General features: G+C 38.3%; 1 protein-coding gene across 1 annotated transcript in view; it reads left to right on the top strand.

The window, feature by feature from the left end:
• SEPSECS (Sep (O-phosphoserine) tRNA:Sec (selenocysteine) tRNA synthase) overlaps window positions 1–10,239 on the top strand; it is a 35,457-nt gene extending 25,218 nt beyond the window's left edge. Inside the window, exons 9-11 of the mRNA XM_007448801.1 lie at window positions 5,384–5,477; window positions 8,451–8,541; window positions 9,936–10,239. Of these exons, the coding sequence (XP_007448863.1) occupies window positions 5,384–5,477; window positions 8,451–8,541; window positions 9,936–10,239 (489 nt within the window). The remainder of the gene's footprint in view (window positions 1–5,383; window positions 5,478–8,450; window positions 8,542–9,935) is intronic.
• Window positions 10,240–22,428: the final 12,189 nt, after the last annotated feature.

Raw genomic sequence — 22,428 nt, 5'->3', positions numbered from 1 at the left:
AGTCACCCATCCACTGTTGTGGAAGTGTTTACCTGCTGTGTGCTAAGCATTTGAGCCATAAAAATGATAATCTCCTGACCTCTATTCTTATCTAGTGGAGGTGTGTAAAACCCCAAAGGCTCTAATGTATTCGTTGGTTTTATTTAAAATTCTTTGTATAGAATTTATTTAGAACAGAGACTATCTATAGTAGTAATTGTCAGAGTATAAAAATGCTCATTTGAGAACTTTGAGAACTCTATCACTGTAAGAGCATAAAGTTTGCTTTTTAACAACTTCATTCAACAGGAAAGTCTTTTTGTTGAAAAATGTGGATGTCCTCCATAAACCATAATTGCATATATGTAGCATAAATATTGTTTTTTTATTGGATTTGTTGCAGAAGTAAAGGCCTCTTTTGTTTAAATGGACTTGCTTTTGAACTGTGAAAATTTAATCGTGATAGTTTATTGGTTTAGCTCTGGAGAAGCTGAGGCAAAGCTATTTTGCTCCAGCCAGAGCTATTTATATACCATCACTGAGAGCTCCTCTTTATATTATTGGTGTTATTGCCTACTAAAAAAGGAGTGCTAAAAGACAACTTAGGATTTCTTTTTTATTCTTTGCCCTTATTCACCACAATGATATTTTTAGTTTATTTCATCTAGCTCTACATCTTCCAAAAAGGCTTTATCTTTTTCACAGTAGAGGCAGACAAGAACTCAGCTTGAATCCATTCCTTCTCAAGCCTTTTTTTTTTTTGAAGGGTGAAAGGATGAAAGAGAGTGGAACTCTGGGTGTGAATTGAACCTCTTTGCTCTTAGCCCCTTCCTGATCAAAACATCTGCTTCATTGAGGGGAGAAGTGACCAGGAAGTTTAACTGAAGAGGCCTTTAAGAAAAGGGGTGAAAATTGAAGAAGCTATTTCTTTGAGTTGCTCTATGCAGAAGGAAAGATCAGGCTTAGATGTTCATCCTTCACATTGGCTTCTGGAGAAGATCATTATAATTCTGCTTAGCTTTACTTTTAGAAGAGTACTTTGCTGAACAGGGCAGGCAGATAATCATTCATTGTTGCAACTATCTGCTGAACTGGACAAGCTCAGAAGAGGAATGACAGAGGACTGGCTGCTCCTGTAGCTGGAATTTGTTAGCTGAAACTTGGAGAACATAAGACATACAGCTTCAAACAATATCCTATAATAAAGCTAAGTTTGGGAACTTAGAAGATTTGCAGCCCTGAAAGTGGAGTAGTTGAATCTCAGCAAAAGTGTCAGATTTCAGGCCTGGATATGGGGCTTCAACAGAAGAGTTTGAAAGCAGTGCTTTAGCCTGTGATGCAAGGAGTATGCCTGGACACTGTGGCCTGGCCACAGTTATAGATAGCAGCATCCCTCATTTAGTACCGTTGTCTTCACTTCAGGACATCTGTGTGTGTGGATACATACCAACAGTCCATTGTCCATCCAACCTTCCATGTTATCAATGAAATACCAGACTACTTGTTATGTTTCCTTTTTTTTGTATTACCCACCTTATGAGGCATATTGTAATAATATGTGAAGTTCTCTTTTACCTTATCCTGTAATATGAAGCAGTATAAGCATAAGACCTTTTTCTTTAGAATGTCGTGAATTATGCACATCTTTGGGTTATGGGAAGGGATAAGCCAGATGCTGGGCTTCACAACTGCAAATCAATTTGCAAAAGACTATGTGAAAGATAATGCTTAATATAATTCAGCTTCTCTTCCATTAACATCTTGAATTATGGTGTAAAGTTTTATATTTTTTTTCTAGAAATGTAGCTGACATTAGCATTCAGGTATACAGTTCAGTTTATCTCTAGTGAAGAGTCTTAAAATTAATTTAAATACAACACAAGAGACATAGAAAATCGATAATATTTCATTTCTTTTAAGTAAGATCTTTCTGTATACATTTGCTTGGGGTGCTTATAAATTTCTCCCTTTACGGAAGTATTTTATAATAAATGTCAGTTATAGATCTAACTGTAGCAAAAATAGTGCAGGTTCTGGAGTACCTTTGATATATCAGATAAAAACTGCTTAGCTAAGTATTAGTGTAGGAAATAGTGGTACAGTCTCTTAAATGATATTTTTTAAATGTAGTGATATCAATGGGAGAGCATTTAGGACCTTAATATGAGAAATACTGTAGGATTCAGTACATTTAAGATATTGTAAACTGCTTTGCTTATTGGATTACCTATCATAACACTTTATGTGGAGTAGAGATACTAAAAATATTTGTAGATGGATGTGAACTTGACTCACTAATATATTCTTTTTTGTTTACTCCCATTTACTAGTGATATGTGATTGAGTTAGTATTACGTTTAGTTTGAAGATTTTTATCCTAATGTTAGCTACAGTTATAGTGGCATTAGCAAGTCATTGATAGAACTGGTTAGAACTAAATTTGTTAAATATTAGAAATTTAACATTGGGAAATTTTGTTTTTTAATAGCCACGTATGCATTAGTAATTTTTTTTTGCAGTATGCGAGCCTCTCACTGTTGTGGCCTCTCCCGTTGCAGAGCACAGGCTCCAGACGCGCAGGCTCAGCGGCCATGGCTCACGGGCCCAGCCGCTCCGCGGTATGTGGGATCTTCCCGGACCGGGGCACAAACCCGTGTCCCCTGCATTGGCAGGCGGACTCTCAACCACCAGGGAAGCCCCATTAGTAAATTTAAAAGCACCCTCTAGGGGTGTTACTGAGGAAACATTTCTTTTTTTCTTTTTTTTTTTTTTAGAAATAGCTAAGTACAAATTAAGGACAAATTACTCATCAGGTTCCTTTCATACTACAAGTGTAACTGCACTGGTGATTATTGTAGCAGCCATGACTAGATAGAATAACATTCTAAATTGGCCCTCACAATTGAAATAAGTTTTTTTGTTGTTAGGGGGGAAAATGTAGGAGTCTGTAAAAGGCATTTCCTGGCTATCAGATTTGTTTCTGCTTATGCGAGGTTAATGAGTTTGAGAGTAAGAGAGAATTAGATGCAGATTAAGACTTTGGTGTATAATATAATGAAGAAGAATCAACAGTTAATATCTAAGTTAAAATGTGTGACTCCTTTTTTCTTTTTTTAAACAACGCTGAGCATTTCTTTTCTTTTCTTTTCTTTTTGGCCTCGCCACGCGGCTTGTGGTATCTTAGATCTCCGACCAGATTGAACCCAGGCCTTCGGCAGTGAAAGTGCCAAGTCCTAACCACTGGACTGCCAAGGAATTCCCAACACTGAGCATTTAAATTATGACCTAGTTACTTCATAGTAGATGAAAATATAAATGAAACCTAGGAATTCTACTCTTCATTAACTCTGGTGTGGTACTAAAAGATTATGAATTGTTTCAGTTGCAAGAAAAACTCTTGATTTTTAAATTTCATTTGATTTCTTATTGTTTCACCTTCTGAAGTGAACATCAATATTAGTTTAAGAAGGAGGGGGCCAGGAAATCTTTATATGTCTCAGAAAAGATGCCTACTCTTTTTTCTGTTTCTGCAAATGGTGATAACATATGCATCCTTAAGGATTTCTATACACTTTTTTTAATGGCAAAAGAGAAAGACTTATTACATATAACAGTATGTTTACTTATAGCTTCATTTGATATGACAGATGTGGGCGTTAACTTTGTGAATATAAAAAGAATCAGTACATTTTAGTGATCTAAGATTTCATCATTCTGGCATGCTGAGAATTGTTCTTATAAAATATCCTAAAAATTTAAGAATGACTATTAAAGTGTTTTTAGTTCAGAATATAAAATATACTGTGTTGACAAGGGTAAAAATGTTTGTGGTCTTAAGGAGACTCATTAATAATTCATAAACCTGGTAAGACTTTCCCTCTTTTTTAAATCTTTACCTAACAAAAGATGGAGTTAGTCATCTACTATGTACTTTAGACATGAAAAAGCTACTCTGGGTCTCAGTGTGGGATCAGACTATCCAGCCTTCACTTTAGAGAAAGCTGAAGCTGCTTATGTGGCCTTTGAAGTTGAAGCATCATTTCCTCCTGTCTCCACTTGGGTACTCTGTTGGCCCTTGGCTCTTTGGTGCATCATTAGAGTTTTTATGTTTTGACTGTGGCTGGAGGAGGTCAGTGCAAATGGGTTTTGTTCAGCTGCAGACTCACTTGGGCAGATTTTCATTTCAACACTTTTTAAAGTGCTTACTAGGAGAAGAAAATACAATTTTAGGTCAAACAGTTGCCAACTTAATATTTATTTGTAGGTTTATTAAATTCTCACATACACGTGCACATGAGATTTTGTACTTGTAAAATATATGTATTTTTATTTTTTACTTCTGGGTATACACTATTTTTCAGAGTAGGATCAAGAATACAATTTTTAGTTTTTAGATGCTGTATTCTTTTAATTGAGTTAAGGGAATTGTTAATTTTAAGTTTATAATATTTAAAGGAAATATATTTTTAAGCTGCCTCTTCCTAAGTCTGGCACATACTAAAAGTCTGGCACGTTTTTCTTGCTGTTGGGAAAGCAGTGGTGAAGAAGATAGAAAGTCCCTGCTTTCAAGGAGTTTTTCCATTCTAATAGGCAGTCATAGGCAATATTTATTTAAGCAAATTAAAGACAAATTTCAGACTGTGATAAGTATAGTGAAGGAACCAAAATAGGTAATGGTGTTGGAGGGAGATTGGGAGTTGGGGGTGGGCAGAGTCGGAGAGCTACTTTAACAGGGAAGTAATAAAGAAAGGTCTCCTTACATTGTGACAAAAGGGACCACTCTTGGAATCATCTGGGAGAAGAGCTTTCCAAGTCCAGGGGAAACAGGCACAAAGGTTCTGACATGTTCAGGGATTGGAAAGGAGGCTGATGCGGCTAGCATATAGTGAGTGGAGGGAATGACTGTCACTGAGTTGGGTGTGTTGGCTGGGGTGTATCACGTGGATGAAGAGTTTGATTTTTTTTAACACAGGAGGAAGTCATTGGGAGGGACATGATCTGATTCATGTTTTTGAGAGACCACTGTGGCCTCTGTCTGGAGGGGTGGGAAAGTAGGCAGAGAAGTCATTTAGAATCTATTGCTGTGGTCCAGGGGAGAGGTTAATGGCTGCTTGGACTAGAGTGGTAGCCCTGGAAGTTCTGAAAAGGAAGGATTTGTGATAGATATGTGATAGCCCCAGAGCAGGAAATGTGCTGGTTCTTTACCTTTAAATCCTGTGGTTTCTGATAATTCTGGCGGCTTTAAATCTTTCTATATTGTGGCAAAGGAAAAGAATTGCTCCTAGGGCATATGAAGGAGTTAATTTACAGCATAGACTGTACACCAATCAGGGTTGTTTTATTAAATCTAGCAAGTTGCAGTATTTATTTGATTTTCTTTAAATGTAACATTTTGTTGTTGCAGGAAATGTTTTCGTATTTGTCCAACCAACTAAAGAAGCTGTCAGAAGCCTACAATGGAAGAGTGTTGCATACACCTCACAATCCCATATCTTTAGGTAATTTTTTTTCTTAAAAAAAACATAGTACTTCTGAACCATCCGCAGTGGGAAGCTGGTGTTTCTAGAAAGAGTATGAATTCTTTCTGGTTACAGTGATGTTTCTAATTTCATTACAGTGCTAATTTGTAAATTTTAAAAGTTTAGTCAGCCTTTATAAATGCTGTATTTCTTTTTTTTTTAACAGCTTTATTGGAGTATAATTGCCTTACAATGGTGTGTTAGTTTCTGCTTTATAGCAAAGTGAATCAGTTATACATATACATATGTTCCCATATCTCTTCCCTCTTGCGTTTCCCTCCCTCCCACCCTCCCTATCCCACCCCTCTAGGTGGTCCAAAAGCACAGAGCTGATCTCCCTGTGCTATGCGGCTGCTTCCCACTAGCTAATCTACCTTACGTTTGGTAGTGTATATATGTCCATGCCTCTCTCTCGCTTTGTCACATCTTACCCTTCCTCCTCCCCATATCCTCAAGTCCATTCTCTAGTAGGTCTGTGTCTTTATTCCTGTCTTACCCCTAGGTTCTTCATGACGTTCTTTTTCCCTTAAATTCCATATATATGTGTTAGCATACGGTATTTGTCTTTCTCTTTCTGACTTACTTCACTCTGTATGACAGACTTTAGGTCTATCCACCTCATTACAAATAGCTCAATTTCGTTTCTTTTTATGGCTGAATAATATTCCATTGTATATATGTGCCACATCTTCTTTATCCATTCATGCAATGATGGACACTTAGGTTGTTTCCATCTCCAGGCTATTGTAAATAGAGCTGCAATGAACATTTTGGTACATGACTCTTTTTGAGTTACGGTTTTCTCAGTATATGTCCCCAGTAGTGGGATTGCTGGGTCATATGGTAGTTCTATTTGTAGTTTTTTAAGGAACCTCCATACTGTTCTCCATAGTGGCTGTACCAATTCACATTCCCACCAGCAGTGCGAGAGTGTTCCCTTTTCTCCACACCCTCTCCAGCATTTATTGTTTGTAGATTTTTTGATGATGGCCATTCTGACCGGTGTGAGATGATATCTCATTGTAGTTTTGATTTGCATTTCTCTAATGATTAATGATGTTGAGCATTCTTTCATGTGTTTGTTGGCAGTCTGTATATCTTCTTTGGAGAAATGTCTCTTTAGGTCTTCTGCCCATTTTTGGATTGGGTTGTTTGTTTTTTTGTTATTGAGCTGCATGAGCTGCTTATAAATTTTGGAGATTAGTCCTTTGTCAGTTGCTTCATTTGCAAATATTTTCTCCCTTTCTGAGGGTTGTCTTTTCCCCTTGTTTATGGTTTCCTTTGCTGTGCAAAAGCTTTGAAGTTTCATTAGGTCCCATTTGTTTACTTTTGTTTTTATTTCCATTTGCCTAGGAGGTGGGTCAAAAAGGATCTTGCTGTGATTTATGTCATAGGGTGTTCTGCCTATGTTTTCCTCTAAGAGTTTGATAGTTTCTGGCCTTACATTTAGGTCTTTAATCCATTTTGAGCTTATTTTTGTGTATGGTGTTAGGGAGTGATCTAATCTCATACTTTTACATGTACCTGTCCAGTTTTCCCAGCACCACTTATTGAAGAGACTGTCCTTTCTCCACTGTACATTCCTGCCTCCTTTATCAAAGATAAGGTGATGATATGCTGTAATGTATTTCTAATATAAAACCTATACGCTGAAAGAATTCAAATCTATGTTGTGTTATACTGAATATATGGAAAATAATACTTTTAACTCTTGCTTCTCACCAAAATAACTTGGTCACTGATAAGGACTCTATATAAATATTTTAAAATTTCTACCAGTTAACAAAACACCATAACATTAAAGATATTCTTATAATTTTTAATGCTGTTATTATTTATTTTCTTGAGTGTGCATGTGTTGGAGAAATCTGTATTTATGATCATTTCATTTTGTCATGTAGTACAAGAATTACTAAACAGGATAAAAAGAATGTTGACTTTTATGCATTTAACTTTTAAACTTCATGATTACCCCTTTTAATTTGTGAATATATATAGTATAATATGGTTCATATTTCATGTATATCTGAGGAAAGTAAGGAAATAATAATCTGTAATTGAAGCCTTTTTCAGGAATGGGCTTCCTTGGAAAACCATTTGGCCACTGATAGATAATAAAATCACCCCAATCAGTCCTTTGTTGGTTTATAATCTATGTAGATATTATAGAAGGTGATACGGTATGATTTGAATCCCAGTTCTGCCATGTACTAGCCTCTAACTTCCTTTTCCCTGTCTATAAGTAGAGATAATGATCCCTCACATACAAAGTTGTTAAAAATGTTTGAGATTATATTTGTAAAGTATCTAGTATAGTAAGTCATATTACCCATGTCATTGTTCCATTTATTTAATTGGAAAATTCACTTTTTGGAAGGGTGATATGGAAATTCTCTTCTGATTCTGAGCATGTTTATGTTAACATATTTTTATCTGATATGGAAACAAATCCTTACTATTTATTAAATAGTAATTTATTACTCCTTAAATAGTAATTTATTAAATCCTTACTATTTATTAAATACATTAAAGTGAAATGGTGCCATGTGACAATGAATAAAAAGTGATATCTCCATGAAATAAGATAGTCACAAAAAGATAAATGCTGTATGATTCCACCTATATGAGGTACTTAGAGTACTCAAAATCATAGACAGAAAGTGTAATGCTGGTTGCCAGGGAGAGAGGAAAATGGGGAATTATTGTTTAATAGGTATAGAGTGTCAGTTTTATAAGATAAAGTTATGGGGATGGATGGTGATGATCGTTGTGTAACAAGATTGAATGTATTTAATACCACTGAACTGTATACCTAAAAATTGGGTAAGATGGTAAATTTTGTTACATGTTTATTAGCACAATAAAAAAAGTGATGTCTCTGTGATTGTTTGTTTCTTAAGTGGTTTTGTGCTGGTGAACCAAGGCTCACTGGAATACTTTTTTCTTTTTCAGCTATGACACTTAAAACACTAGATAAACACTGTGACAAAGCTGCCACTCGGCTTGGCTCCATGCTTTTTACCAGACAGGTTTCTGGAGCCAGGTAAGTATGTTTAAAAGAGGATTGGGTTTATTTCACTTTTCAAAATTAACTCTAATAAAGCACGTTTCTTTAACAATAAGTCCCCCAAGTATGTGCTGAACTGCACCTGAGAATTCATCGTGGAGGAAAAGAATGATGAGGTGGAGAATCTGTAAGGCTGTCACACAGTCAGTCACCTGTGGAACGTTAAATAGTCACAGGAAAGATACGAATCTTGTTTGCCTTAATGGACATAGAAACACAAAGTTCATTACCCCTCTGTACAAATTTTTGTCTTTATTTTCCTTTGTTAGATTATCTTCAGTGGTGTCGCATTATGGTGTTAGAAATAAGTTGTCTTCATTACTAAGTTTAAGTGAAAATGTTTTTAAGGAAAAGTCCATTTCCTAAACTGAAAACGCTATGCAATTCTTGTCTAAGTACTGCCTTTGAAAAATCTACTTTTTGCTTTTATATGTACATAGCTTAAGATGAATTTCATTTTTCATTTTATGTTTGAGGAGGTCAGAGAAAAGCGACTTGAAAAGTACCTTGCTCTAAGTGCTCTTCTTTACGTGCTTCTGCTAAAGAATTTCTCTCTGACTACCAGAGGTTAGAGATTTCACATCAAAGAACAACTTTTTAAAAGGAAAAGCATCTTAGATGAATTCACCTTTTACCTTGATGAGCTGTATCTATATGCAGCATAGCTTTGACACTTCTAAGATGGTTTTCTTGGCCTTGCTCTTTAGTGTTGCCACTATTCGTCTTTACGTTTAGGTTGATCTTAATTGAGTTCTTAAAAAAAAAAAAAGTACTGTTAGAAATCTGCTTATATCAAGTATGACAGTGAAATCAAGCTTTAAAAATGCATGTACCATTGCTGAATTTAATGATTGCTGACCATCAACCCACTGTAAGCAGTTATGTAATTTCTGCTGGATCCTGGCTTTAAAACCCTCCATTGCATAACGTGATCAGATAGATGTAATTCTAATCTATTGATTACTTGAGGCGATACACGGCAGTTAATCAAAGTGGTTTGATTTACAAACTTAAATATTCCATTAAAGTGTGTATATGTGAAATCAGATTCTGGTATTTGATACAAAAACAGGAATAACTTTCTTTTTACCTTTTTGAAGATGTAAAGGTGTTTTTGATTCCTAGAGCTTGTAGCTCTTTAATAGAAGATAAGTAAATGATAAGCATCAGGTAGTACTTTCCTATGTGAAGTGCATTGTATAATTTTATTTTAAGGCTGCAGTCTGTTTTCATAGGCTACGATTTATGGCTGTTATTAAACTTCTTACTAAGTAGGTGTAACGCTTAGTAACACAGCTTTCTTTTGTTTATGGGTGATACTCTGTTAACATCACCAGACATACTAAATTGGTAAATCTTTTCCCTTTCAGGGTTGTGCCTCTTGGGTCTGTGCAGACTGTGAGTGGCTACACTTTCAGAGGCTTTATGTCACATACAAATAATTACCCTTGTGCTTATCTCAATGCCGCATCAGCCATCGGTATGAAGACACAGGATGTGGACTTGTTCATAAATAGACTTGACAAGTGTTTAAAGGCAGTAAGAAAAGAACAAAATAAAGAGAGTGATGTAGCTGGAGTTGACAATTATGATAAAACTGAAGATGTGGTTATAGAAGAAATGGCTTTAAAACCAGATAATGTACTTCTTGGCACATGCCAGGATTCTTCCTGATGTCATGTGAAGGGTTTCTTTGTGATAATTTAAAAAAAAGTGATGAGGCTACAGTATAAGCTAGCAGTTTAAAGACAAGACTTGAGATTTTTGAATTGAGAATTTCATGGAGAATATTTGGTCAAGGAATAGAACATGGTCTGAGCTAGCCATTGACGATTGTTACATTTGTTGTTCTCAGACTGCCTCAATCATTATCCTTAACAGGTTATAATGTACGATTAGCGTTTTTCTAATTGTTAAATATTTGCCAAATAAACATTATGATTCAGATAATTCTTACTAATATAATGATAGTAAAATTACACATTACTCTGATTCTCTTTGAAATGTGTAGACTGCTTTCTTCTGACCATTCTCTATCATTCACAAATTACTTAAGTTTCTGACCACACAGAGTTTAGAAAGATCACTAATGCTACTAATTAGTAGATGTTTGTTGATATGTGTAAGTCACAGTATGCCTGTAAAATGGACATTTCCCAGGAAAGCAGAGTCAAGGTCAAGGTGTAAGCTTTAATTTTTGCTCAACAGAAATGGATCTCACCTGGGGATGATTGGCTTCTTATATCTAAGTAACATCTGGAGATATTTTTGGGGTTTTTTTTTTTTTTTTTTTTTTTTTTTTCGGCCACGCCACACGGCTTGTGGGATCTTAGTTCCTCGACCAGGGATTGAACCCTCGCCCTCAGCAGTGAAAGTGTGGAGTCCTAACCATTGGACCACCAGGGAATTCTCTGGGGATCTTTTTTGATTGTCAAACCTAGTAGGATGCTATTGACATCTAGTGAGGGGAGGCCAGGGGTGCTGTTCAACATCCTACAATGGACAAGATAACTTCTCAAAACAAAGATTTATCCATCCCAAAATGTCAGTAGTGCTGAGGTTGATAAAAACTTCTCTAAAGTAAAAGAGCTCCTCAGTAAAGAGAAGTTTTCCATAGCAACTTGAATTATTCAGTAGTACTTCAAAGAAGGTAGCTCTATAAATGTTACCAACTAAGCAGCATATAGATTCTTTTTTTTGTTGTTAACATCTTTATTGGAGTATAATTGCTTTACAGTGTTGTGTTAGTTTCTGCTGTATCACAAAGTGAATCAGCTATACATATACATATATCCCCATATCCCCTCCCTCTTGTGTCTCCCTCCCTCCCACCCTCCCTATCCCACCCCTCTAGGTGGTCACAAAGCACTGAGCTGATCTCCCTGTGCTATGCGGCTGCTTCCCACTAGCTATGTATTTTACATTTGGTAGTGTATATATGTCCATGCCACTCTCTCACTTCGTCCCAGCTTACCCTTCCCCCTCCCCGTGTCCTCAAGTCCATTCTCTACATCTGCATCTTTATTCCTGTCCTGACCCTAGGTTCATCAGAACCTTTTTTTTTTTTTTAGATTCCATATATATGTGTTAGCATATGGTATTTGTTTTTCTCTTTCTGACTTACTTCACTCTATATGACAGACTCTAGGTCCATCCACCTCAGTACAGATAGTTCAATTTCGTTTCTTTTTAAGGTTGAGTAATATTCCTTTGTATCTATGTGCCACATCTTCTTTATCCATTCATCTGTCAGTGGACACTTAGGTTGCTTCCACAGCGTATAGATTCTTAAGTGAAAACCGAGGTTACCATTTCTAAATATGTAATTATAAATTGTTAATATGGCATGTGTGCATTTTTCCATTTGGGAAAGTGAAAACTTTATTCCATTGTTTTGCTTCAAGGAGTCTGTATATTTGGTTGGTTTGTTCAGGTGTGTTGCACAGCTGTCATTAAGAGTGGTTAACATGGGGATTCTGAACATATTTTTGCTGGAGAGGTGAAAATGATGGAGTATGAAGAACAGGTGTATTCCCTTTTCATTGCCCATATGCTTACTTTCTGAGTCTGAAATTCCAGATGTACTGGCTATAACTATTACGTTTGTTGTTAATTTTAAGAAATAGACTGATGTCTCATAGCCTAAGAAGTTAGTGAAGCCTCTGAATGCACCAAAATGTCAAAGCTGTATTTCTCAAGACTTGCTCTGTGGAGCATTTATTCCTAAGAGATGCTCATGGGTATAAAAGGTTCCACAGACAAATAAGTTGGGGACTTTGCAAACCTGCCTATTGGCATATTAAAGTTTCTAAGAATTCCTTTTATTCCAGTTTGAATGTATCCTTATCTAAAGATGGAACCCTTTTTTTAATTAAATACTTACCGACATCCCATTGAACGATCTTTTGAAAACACTACAGTAGAGAATGCCACGTAGCTTTCTGGATGGTGTTTTTCTCTATTGTTTTGGCATTGTAAATGATGTTAAATGTGAGCTCAGACAGCTGCCACTCCCACGGGTAGGTTAGAATATTTTGGACACTGGCTTGACAACCTTGGAAGTCAACTGTGTTGAGATAAAGTACTTAATTACAAATATTGTAAAGATTACTTTAAAATTATTGTATCTTTGGGGTTCAGATATTTGAAGTGTCTGGGTTCTTTAAATGGCTATAATAACTTCTTTCAAAGGAGTAAATCCTGGATTAAAAAATTGTATAATTTTTTACGTGAATTTGAGACTGAATTGTAGAACTAATAAAGCTGAAGGGTTGCTATAGACCCTCTCGAATCTGTGAAAAGGAATGAAGTGATGTTGCAGATGTAGATGCTGGCAGTGCAGCATACCGTCCACGTAAGCCAAGATTGTTTTCTAGAACGAGTGATCTATATTGTGTGATCATCATTTAGTTTAAGAAAGGCCAGAGCCGAGAGACCAGCAAATGTTTTCTCATCTGCAGTGTATCAGCAGTTCTTGGGCTTCAGCTGCTGAATAGATAATAATTCTAATTGAAGATAAATTACATGAACCCACATGTGAATGATAGATATAACATTTCATTCCTGGTGCCTAAAAATCAGCTGCAGTTTTTATTATTAGTCCTTTCTTTTCAGAGGTTTTGGAATTCCAGCTCTATTCATGCTGGTTTCAATTTGACCTTGAGGTCGGAGAAGTCACAAGAATTTTTGAAGGGATGTTGTAGGTTCTGCATATTGAGGCTTTCCTTTGCCACCACTTCAGTGTCCTTTGACTTGTCGTCTCTCATCTCCACATATGAGTATAAAAAAGCATACAGTTATTTATTTTAGCCTGCTAGTAATGATTGGTAATCCTCATAATTGGCCTCAGTTATTCTCGTACTGGGGCAGAGGGGCAACGGATGATATCTTTTCCAGTCAGTGACTAAGATGTCCTTTTCTGTCTTTATGATCCAACTGCCCTTATTAAGACTATCAGGTAGAATTTTGGAGTTTGGTTTTTAAAGTCATTGGGCTGTGGTAGTCTGCCCCGAAAAGAAGATTGAGTAACATGAAATATTCTTTAGGTCACCGAACGTATTACTAATTATACACACAGCAGGGAAAGGTATTTTAAATCCAGTTCTCAATTTGGCTCTTAAGTTCTCTGCTGACAAATTCTCCCTCTGTGTGATACTAGCCTTAGGAACTCTGTTCAACTATAAATCTTTTTATTTCGCTTTTTGCATTAGTTGACAAGGTGTCCGAATATGAACTATTGAATACAGTTATGTTCAGCCAATAGGCACTTGATATGAAGAATGATAACTTTTAAGTTTTTTCTAATATTTTGCCATAGCACATACCTCTATTGTGGTTCTGTTTCTCTAACCACTATAATAAGAACTGTGATTGAGGTCTAAGCTAGGGGATGTGCTTTTATTTTTAGACTATATGGCTATGATAACGTTTTAGGAAAATTAAAATGAAAACAAAGATAATTTTTTTAACCAGCAATGTTACTTTAATATTGAATTAGTAGCTCATCATGAGTTAAATTCTTGTGGTCTTTCATAGAGGAAAATAGCCAGCAATTGACAACAATGACAAACCCTGATGAGTCTCATTGATAATACACTCAGAGAAATGTTTTTGAATACATCCACATTTGGTGCATATGAAAGTTGGGTTTTCTTTCCCACTGTCTAAGATGTACTAATTTCTGCCAAGCCCTTAAATGGTTTTGTTATGTTTTGCATTTAGGAGGCTGACCTTATTTTGTAACTGAATTTGTGTACACAGAAGTTTGATCATTTCAGAAGTTTGATACCCTCTGAATAATCTGATAAAAACAATTGAATATGCTGTTAACATATAACATAAAGAAATCCAGTGAACAGTTTTTTTCCTTGTCTGTCAAATTGTGTTGATTATTTGTCTCTTGTGGCTACTCAGTGTACAGGTCTAAGACTTACCCACTGCTTCCTTTTGTGCCTTCCTTTTTACTTGCATGCTCTTTGTTGGCCATTATGGTAATACACACATGTAAGATGATGAGTTCAAGGCTAATGAATATATCGTTATCATTTTCCACCTAATATTCTACAGTTCAATCTAAGACCTTAAGCAAAATCTGGAAATGTTTATATGGTCTTGTTTTTATCAAGTGGTATCAACTTGAACTTTCAGAGAAATGTGAGGAAAGGCTATGTTCTTCATATTTATACATATAAATGTATAATTGTGGGGGGATTTTAGCTATTAGAATTGAAGCTGGTGTCGGCCTGCTAACCTGTATGTTATACTAAAGGAAAAAGATGTTTCCAAAAATATTTTTGGTGTAGACTATGTATAAATAAAACTAAATTGTATAATTTATTACATGAAATAAATTTTTAATAAATCATTGATAGTGCATTATATTATTTTACCTAATCACTGCTCCAGATACAATTTGAAAGTACAGATAACTAACATTAAATTACTTGCCAATTTTTTGATTCAGTCAGCAGTATCGACTTGCCCAGAAATCAGCAAGAAAAGGCATACTTTATAATGAGGATCATGAGTCACAGGGGTGGAGGCTAGATTATTTAAAAAAGAAAAAAAACCCAGCAACCATTTCCCAAAGGATCTATTAACTATAGAAAGTTGGAGGCTTAGAAGTATTGAATCTTTTCTAAAGGAAACACCTTAATTAAAAATAAAATAATGTCACTTCCTTCTTCAGCAAATTTCATTTTTAAATTGTACTATCTGAATTTTACATGTAGTTCTCATTTGATTTGGAATTAGATCTCTGCACTGGTACTTACTGACCATGTGAGTGCACATATTTAACCTCTCTGAACCTCAGTCTCATCATATGTGAAATGGGTACAATCCTATAGGATTGAGTTAAATGAGATAACAAGTAAAGTGATTAACTCAGTGCCTAAAACAGCACTTGCCATTAATAACTGCTATGGTGGTCTGCATAAAGCTATAAAGTACCAATTTGTACTAGATTTAAATTAAATTTCAAAAATTAAAATTTCTTCATTAGTTTATTAGTAGAATGTTTTTTGAGAGGGAGTCATCAATGAATTTTGCTCATCTCCAGTGGAAATTAAAAAGTATGTACTTGATTGTAGATGACGATCTTTTTTTCTTTTTCCAGAATTTTTCTACTTTCAGTTTTATTTCTTTTTGTTTTGTGTTTACACCTGAGTTTTTTTTTTTTTTTTGCGGTACGCAGGCCTCTCACTGTTGTGGCCTCTCCTGTTGCGGAGCACAGGCTCCGGACGCGCAGGCTCAGCGGCCATGGCTCAGGGGGCCAGCCGCTCCGCCGAATATGGGATCTTCCCGGACCGGGGCACGAACCCGTGTCTCCTGCATCAGCAGGCAGACTCTCAACCACTGCGCCACCAGGGAAGCCCCCTGAGTATTTTTTCTAAGAAACATATTTAAAGTGCATTAACTATTTTATGTACCTGAAATTTCAGATCACAACCCAGCAAAAATGTACAGAGGAAAGTTCATTCACTGTGACTTCCACATCAATTGTATTACCTGACCAAAGTTTTTGGTAGTCAGCAGACCTGCAAGCATAGCAGTTTATTATATTTAGCCCTATTCTTAAATGACTTTATAGTAGAATGACTGATCATGGCTCCCAAGTTTACATCTTTAGCAGACCTTTAGTGACGTAATTAAGAGACCAGACTTCCACCTGGGCTGAGTGACAGTACACAAGTTACTTTTGACTCATCTGTAAAATGGGAATAATAATATCTAAAAAAGTTCAAATAAAGATCAAATGTAATCATGTGTGTGAAGCGCCTAGCAAGGAGTCTGATAAACAGCAAGTGCTTTTTGATAGTAGCTATTGCTACATGGCAGTTAGCAACAACAAAAAAAATGGAGAAGACTTTCAATAAAGTAGCTCCAGAAATAGTCTTTTAAAAATATAGCTGTGGGGCTTCCCTGGTGGCGCAGTGGTTGGGAGCCCGCCCGCCGATGCAGGGGACACGGGTTCGTGCCCCGGTCCGGGAAGATCCCACATGCCGCGGAGCGGCTGGGCCCGTGAGCCATGGCCGCTGGGCCTGCGCGTCCGGAGCCTGTGCTCCGCAACGGGAGAGGCCACGGCAGTGAGAGGCCCGCGTATCGAAAAAAAAAAAAAAATATATATATATATATATATATAGCTGTGTTAAATAGAGACAACAAACTTATGGTTAGTAAAGGGGAAGTGGGGGGATAAATTAGGAGTTTGGGATTAACATATACATACTACTATTAAAACAAACAAGGACCTACTGTACAGCACAGGGAACTATACTCAATATTTTGAGTATAGGGAAAAGAATCTGAAAAAGAATATATTATATAAAACTGAATCACTTTGTTGTATACCTGAAAGTAACACAACATTGTAAATCAACTATACTTCAATTTAAAAAACTGTAGCTGTGTTTATTGGCCTGATCTTGATTAAATCCTGTTAGGTCAGATGGAAAAAAGAAAATTGAGACTGGAACTGTATTCAGAGTTTTTGGTTCGAGTGGCTGTTTTCCTTGGGGCCCCTTCCCTCACCTCTTCTCCCCTTTGCTCCCGTCTTATTTGCCACTGGTGGATTCATTTCTTTGTCTTAAGTCTTTCTTTCTTCTGTTAAAATGTAGATACATCAGGAAATAGCTGCTATTTATCCTTATCAGTCAGTGACATCTTAGTTTGTATGAGTTTATCAGATGTTTCCCTAAGAGTGGGTTATTAAAGAAAACTTATTATAGAAAATTTCAAACATATACAAAAGTAGAGCAAACCATATAATGAGGCCCAGTATTCATCACTCATCTTTGGCACTTGTCAAGTCCAATTTCGTGTCACCTCTACCACCCTCTTATTTGAAAGCAAATCTCAGGCATTTCAAGGTGTAGCTCACATTTCAATATGGATCTCCTAAGTAAAGGACTCATTTTTTAAAAAGTCACAATACTATTATCACCCCCCCAAATTAACATAATATCTTGATATCATCAAATATGCTATCATTGTTCATTTCTCTAATTACCGTTTTTTTTTTTTTTTTTTTTACATTTGAGTCATGATCCAAATAAGATCCCCTAAGGGTAGATTTTAGTGGAAAAGGGAGAAGAGGTGAGAAACAGATGGCTTTGGGGAACCAGAAAATATTAGACAAGTGCAGAGAAAAGAAGACTTGAGAAGGTGTTTTTCTAATGACTTTCCCATGGATTAATAATACTGGATTTATGAAGGATGTACTCCAAATGGGCTCCTAAAGATCTTCCAGGATGCTGGAGAAATTCCCATTTGACCTGCTCCAGGTTCCACTGGTTATCATAAGAAATGGACTTCAGTCCACAGTCGTGTACAACAATTCAATTTCAATGCCAACTTCCTTTACATAAGGCTGCGGATTCGAACCCCAAATTAGATTAAGCCTATAAGGCAGTGGGGGTAATCATTCTAGATATATAGAGGGAACCCTTATTCTAAATAAATGTGTAGAAGGCTAGTTGAGTCATTGTGTTGGGCTCCAGCCAGCCAGGTTTAATGAGCAGTGGAAGGTTGAGTGCCATCTCAAAACCAGTTTTCAGAGGAGAAGGGAGGCAGACAGGGCCCCCCCACCCCCCGGGATGGATCAGAGGAGCTGAGTGTGATGCTCAATGCGAAGAATGTCTGATGTATCTCATGGACCACATTAGAGAGACAGGAACTTTTAGGAAGTACTTGGGGCTTTTGACCAGATCAAAACACTTTGAGAGAGTGTTTTTTCCACATTCCCCCCTCCAAAAAATGTGTTCCTAGGCAGTAAATTGGTCCTTTACACCATAAAGGCAGAAAGTACTTTTAGCTAGAAAGCTGTCAAAAAACAAAAAAGGAGAACAGAACAAAAAACAAAAGGAAAACCTCTCCTTGAAGAAGTTAGCCTGGAAATGAAATCCCCCCTTTTAAGCTTTCCCCAGTAAGAACACAGGTTCTGAGAATGGCTGACTGCCCCAAATCACACAGCTAATTAAGGTCAGAACTGAGGCAGGAGCCACCTACCGGCCTATGACAGGGCAGGGGCAGGTCTGAAGGAGGTGAAGAAACCCTTTGCAAGATAAAAAGTTGATCCAGAAAACACTGTCACAGCTTTTGGGTAAACTTTCTTTTTTTTCCCTTGTGAAATGCATCAGTTTCTCTTTGTGCCTTCCATTTCCCATGCCTGCTCTCACCATGTTCAATTTATGCCCTATTTGTCATCACCTGGTGACTCAAACCTTCTGGGGTGGAGGTGGTGGCAGGCGGGAGATAGGAGCCTTTTGCACAGTGACCCCTGCTAAGTTTTCTTGAAAGCCAGTAAAAATACTCATTAGTTTTAATCTACTAATTATAAGCAAATGGACATTTTAACCTTAGGAAATTCAGCATTTTTGTTTGCATTTATGATCACTGTCTATTTTCCATTTATTCCCGTCTATTTGCAGTAAGTGCATTTTGGGGCTGACTTGGTTTATGCTGTTCCCCAGGAAACAAAAAGAAAAAAAGAAAATCCACAACCAACCAAACTGCTTGTATAGCCATTCCCATGGAGCCCAGTGCTTCCTAGGCATGAAATTGACTGACACACAAAGGCAGCAGGTGCGGGGCCACATGCCACTTGCCGCTTTTTTTTTTAGTGTGTGTTTATAATCAGTAAATGGCTGTGGATGTTTAAATGGTTCCCTAATACGATGGAGAGCGGAGGCCATTATAACTTGAACTTGTATTGCCACGCAGATGGTGGAAATAAACATCCAATTCTGCACACAGTTTTGTTTGCCTCTTACTTTTAAAAGATCAGCTGAGCATCAGGCATCCTCGGTGCCAGCAGGGACTCTTGGGCGGGTCGGGGTATAGGCGAGCAGGGCTGCCGTCGGGTTCCAGATTGGCTTTTGTGTTGAGAGCCCCGAGGACAGCAGGTTTCCTGTAAGTGGCTGAGGGGGTTCATTGCAGCAGTGGACCCCACCCATGAACTACCAGGCGGCAGCTCCAAATATCCCTTCCTACTCAAGACGTGCCTCACACCTTTAATCTTCTCTATTAGACAAAACTGTTCTATACCTCAGGAACTCTCGCTGTACCTTCCTCGCCACCTTTCGCTTTCTTAGACACTTTGAAAAATGGGGTTGGTTCAGTACTGTGGTGATGGCACCAGCTTTAATTTCACCCTCCTAGCTTCCCCTGCTGGTCCCTCAAATTGCCTCCTTCCTGGGGGTCATCGATCTACGTACTATATTTTCCTCCCTCGGCACCTTAGTAAATATCTGTTGGTCCAGTGATCAACTAACTTGTTCACACTACAGAAAAAACCAGTAGGGTTTAACGGCAGCCTATTCCAGAAACATTTAAACAAGTGTTTTAAAGAGTTCGGAATAAAGATAGAAATGAATCTTTGTGATCTTTTGCAAATCAGTGAACAGAAAGAACAGGGGGGATGTGGGGATAGGGAAGTCTCCCTAGCACCTTGAGATTCCCCGGGGAGGAAGCCCACTCCTTGGGAAGTGGGTCAAACTTGGGAAGGCTAGGTAAGCCACTTCTCTGGGGCAGAGACACTGGCCAAATAGGAATATGAATGCTTGAGGGATGATTCCTCTCTGCAGGGCCAAAGAAACTGCTAGATGAGCGAGGGGCACAGGGTTTACACCAAAGGCCATTTCTAGCAGGTTTGGTCTGTTTCATTAACAAATCATGCAAAAGCAAAGCAGAACTCCCCCTCCCCCAAACTGGCTTATTTTCCTCATGCCAACCTCCTTTCTTTCCATCAAATAATTTAGTAATCCTTCCCATTTCTATAGAGTGCTTTCCGGATTACAAAACGCTTTCACATACACTATTTTGTTTTCATCTGCTGTCAGTCTCTGGAGCTGGGCAGGGCATAATGATGATGTGTATTTTGCATTTAAGCCCCAGAGAGGTTTGGTGATTTAGATGGCTTGTCTGGCCTCATTCCAAGGGGTAGGAGGGTCTAGAAACCCTGGCACTCAGGGCTCTGATGCTGGCCTTGGAGCTTTCTTGGAAACTTTGGAACAAGGATTAAGATCCTGTGCTTTGGAGGAGGGATAGGCAAACTTGTCCTGTAAAGAGCCAGGTAGTAAATATTTTAGGCTTTGTGAGCCACACGGCCTCTGTTGCAACTGTTCAAAACCTGCGGCAGACAATATGTAAATGAATGGGCACGGCTGTGTTCCATTAACACTTTATTTATGGACACTGAAATCTGAATTTCATAGAATTTTAAGAGTTGTGAAATATTCGCCTTTTGATTATTTTTTCAATCATTAAAAGTGTGAAAACTATTCTTAGCTCATGGGCCACACAAAAATAGGAGGCTGGTTCAGTTTTGCTCGTGGGCCATGGTGGGCTGACCCTCTTTTAGAGCTGGTTCTGCCATTTATTAAGCATGTGATTTCGGGCAGATTATCTAGGTAAGCCTCAGAGCTCTCAATGACAAGATTGGAAAAGTCATAATGATTTCCACCTGCAGGGACTAGAGCATGAAATGCAATAATTGTAAAGTGTTTAGCAAATCACTTCTACAGTTAGCCCTCAGTGGATGGGAGGTGTCGTAATTTGATGATGCTACATTCTAGGGAACCATTTGTCCTCCCAAAATATACCGATAGGGGATTCTACTCTCTCTCAAACAACCTCAGCCTTTTCCACACCTGTTCCTAATGAAAATTTGTGTATTAAAGGGAAATCCAGATATGTCTACAGGATAGAAATCCTTTTTTTTTTTTTTTAAGCCAAGGATAAACCTTTAAAAAATAATAACTCGTGGTGACAAGAAAGGCCCAAACGAAATGAAAACAGGCTGCATGTTTGGCCTGCTGACAAAATCAGGATAAGGAGCTTCTGCTTTCCGGCCTTAGTTTCTTCATCTGTAAAATAGGGATAATAACCATGGTCTCTACCTCATAGGCTGGAGGAGAAGCTGAAATAGGATAATAGGTGTCAAGGACATAGTGCGGTGCTTAGCCCGGGGGCAGCGCTCCCGGCAGGTGGACTTCATGTTCTGTGCCTCACTGGCGCCCCCCTCCAAGCTCAGGTTCTGAAGAGACCGATGTCGATGTTGATGGTGGTGCTGAGGCGGGGAGGGAATTGCCTATTAGCTGAATATGCACCTTTTATTCCTGAGCATTAAAGAAACTGAGATCTTTGGCAACCCTTTGCTCCAGGCACCTAGAGGATTCAGCCCCAGGACTAGGGTCATGGTTCTGCGGGGCCCCGGCATCACCACGGGAGGCTGGGAGGGCAGCAGGAAGAAGACGCCTGTGAGCACAGAAAGCAGCTGAGGAGCTGAATCCAGGAAAAAATGCCAAGTCCGTCCGCTCAGCATGTGCCAAGCTGGCCTAGATTTGCCCAGATCTGGCTCTCTGCTCTCCCTCTTCAGAAGCAGAAGCTTGTGACTTGGCACCTGCTTCTGGAAGCCTCCATAGACAGACCTTCTCAGATGATGCTACACCCTTGAGGCAGGAAGGATAGGTCTGGAGGCGAGAGCAGGGCTCTCGAGACCCAAGCGGCCGAGTAGGGTGTCTGTCCTCTTGGGCCTGAAGTTCCCTGCTCGTCAGTGGGAATCTCGGCCCGCACCCAGAGGACTCCTGACATTTGCACTGACCGTGCTGCAAGGCGACCTTCTGCATCCTGCAGCGGCGGATGGTGAGGGCCAGTGGTAACCAAGCAGATGAAGTCCTGGGAGGTACAAATGAGGAAGGTCAGCCCTGTCCTCGGCTGTCCCTTCAGACAGCTTCATTGCCGGCCAGTCATGCCTTCTGGCCCAGGGGCTGCACTGGCAGTGATTTGGGGCCTGCATAGGGGAAGACGGGTGGTGCTGCAGACCGAAGAGGGGCTGCTTTTGCCTGGCCCGTCCGTCTCTCC

This window comes from Lipotes vexillifer, unplaced genomic scaffold, assembly GCF_000442215.2.
Source record: "Lipotes vexillifer unplaced genomic scaffold, Lipotes_vexillifer_v1.1 scaffold100, whole genome shotgun sequence".
Lineage (NCBI taxonomy): Eukaryota > Metazoa > Chordata > Mammalia > Artiodactyla > Lipotidae > Lipotes > Lipotes vexillifer.
This window is presented reverse-complemented; position numbering and strand designations above follow the sequence as displayed.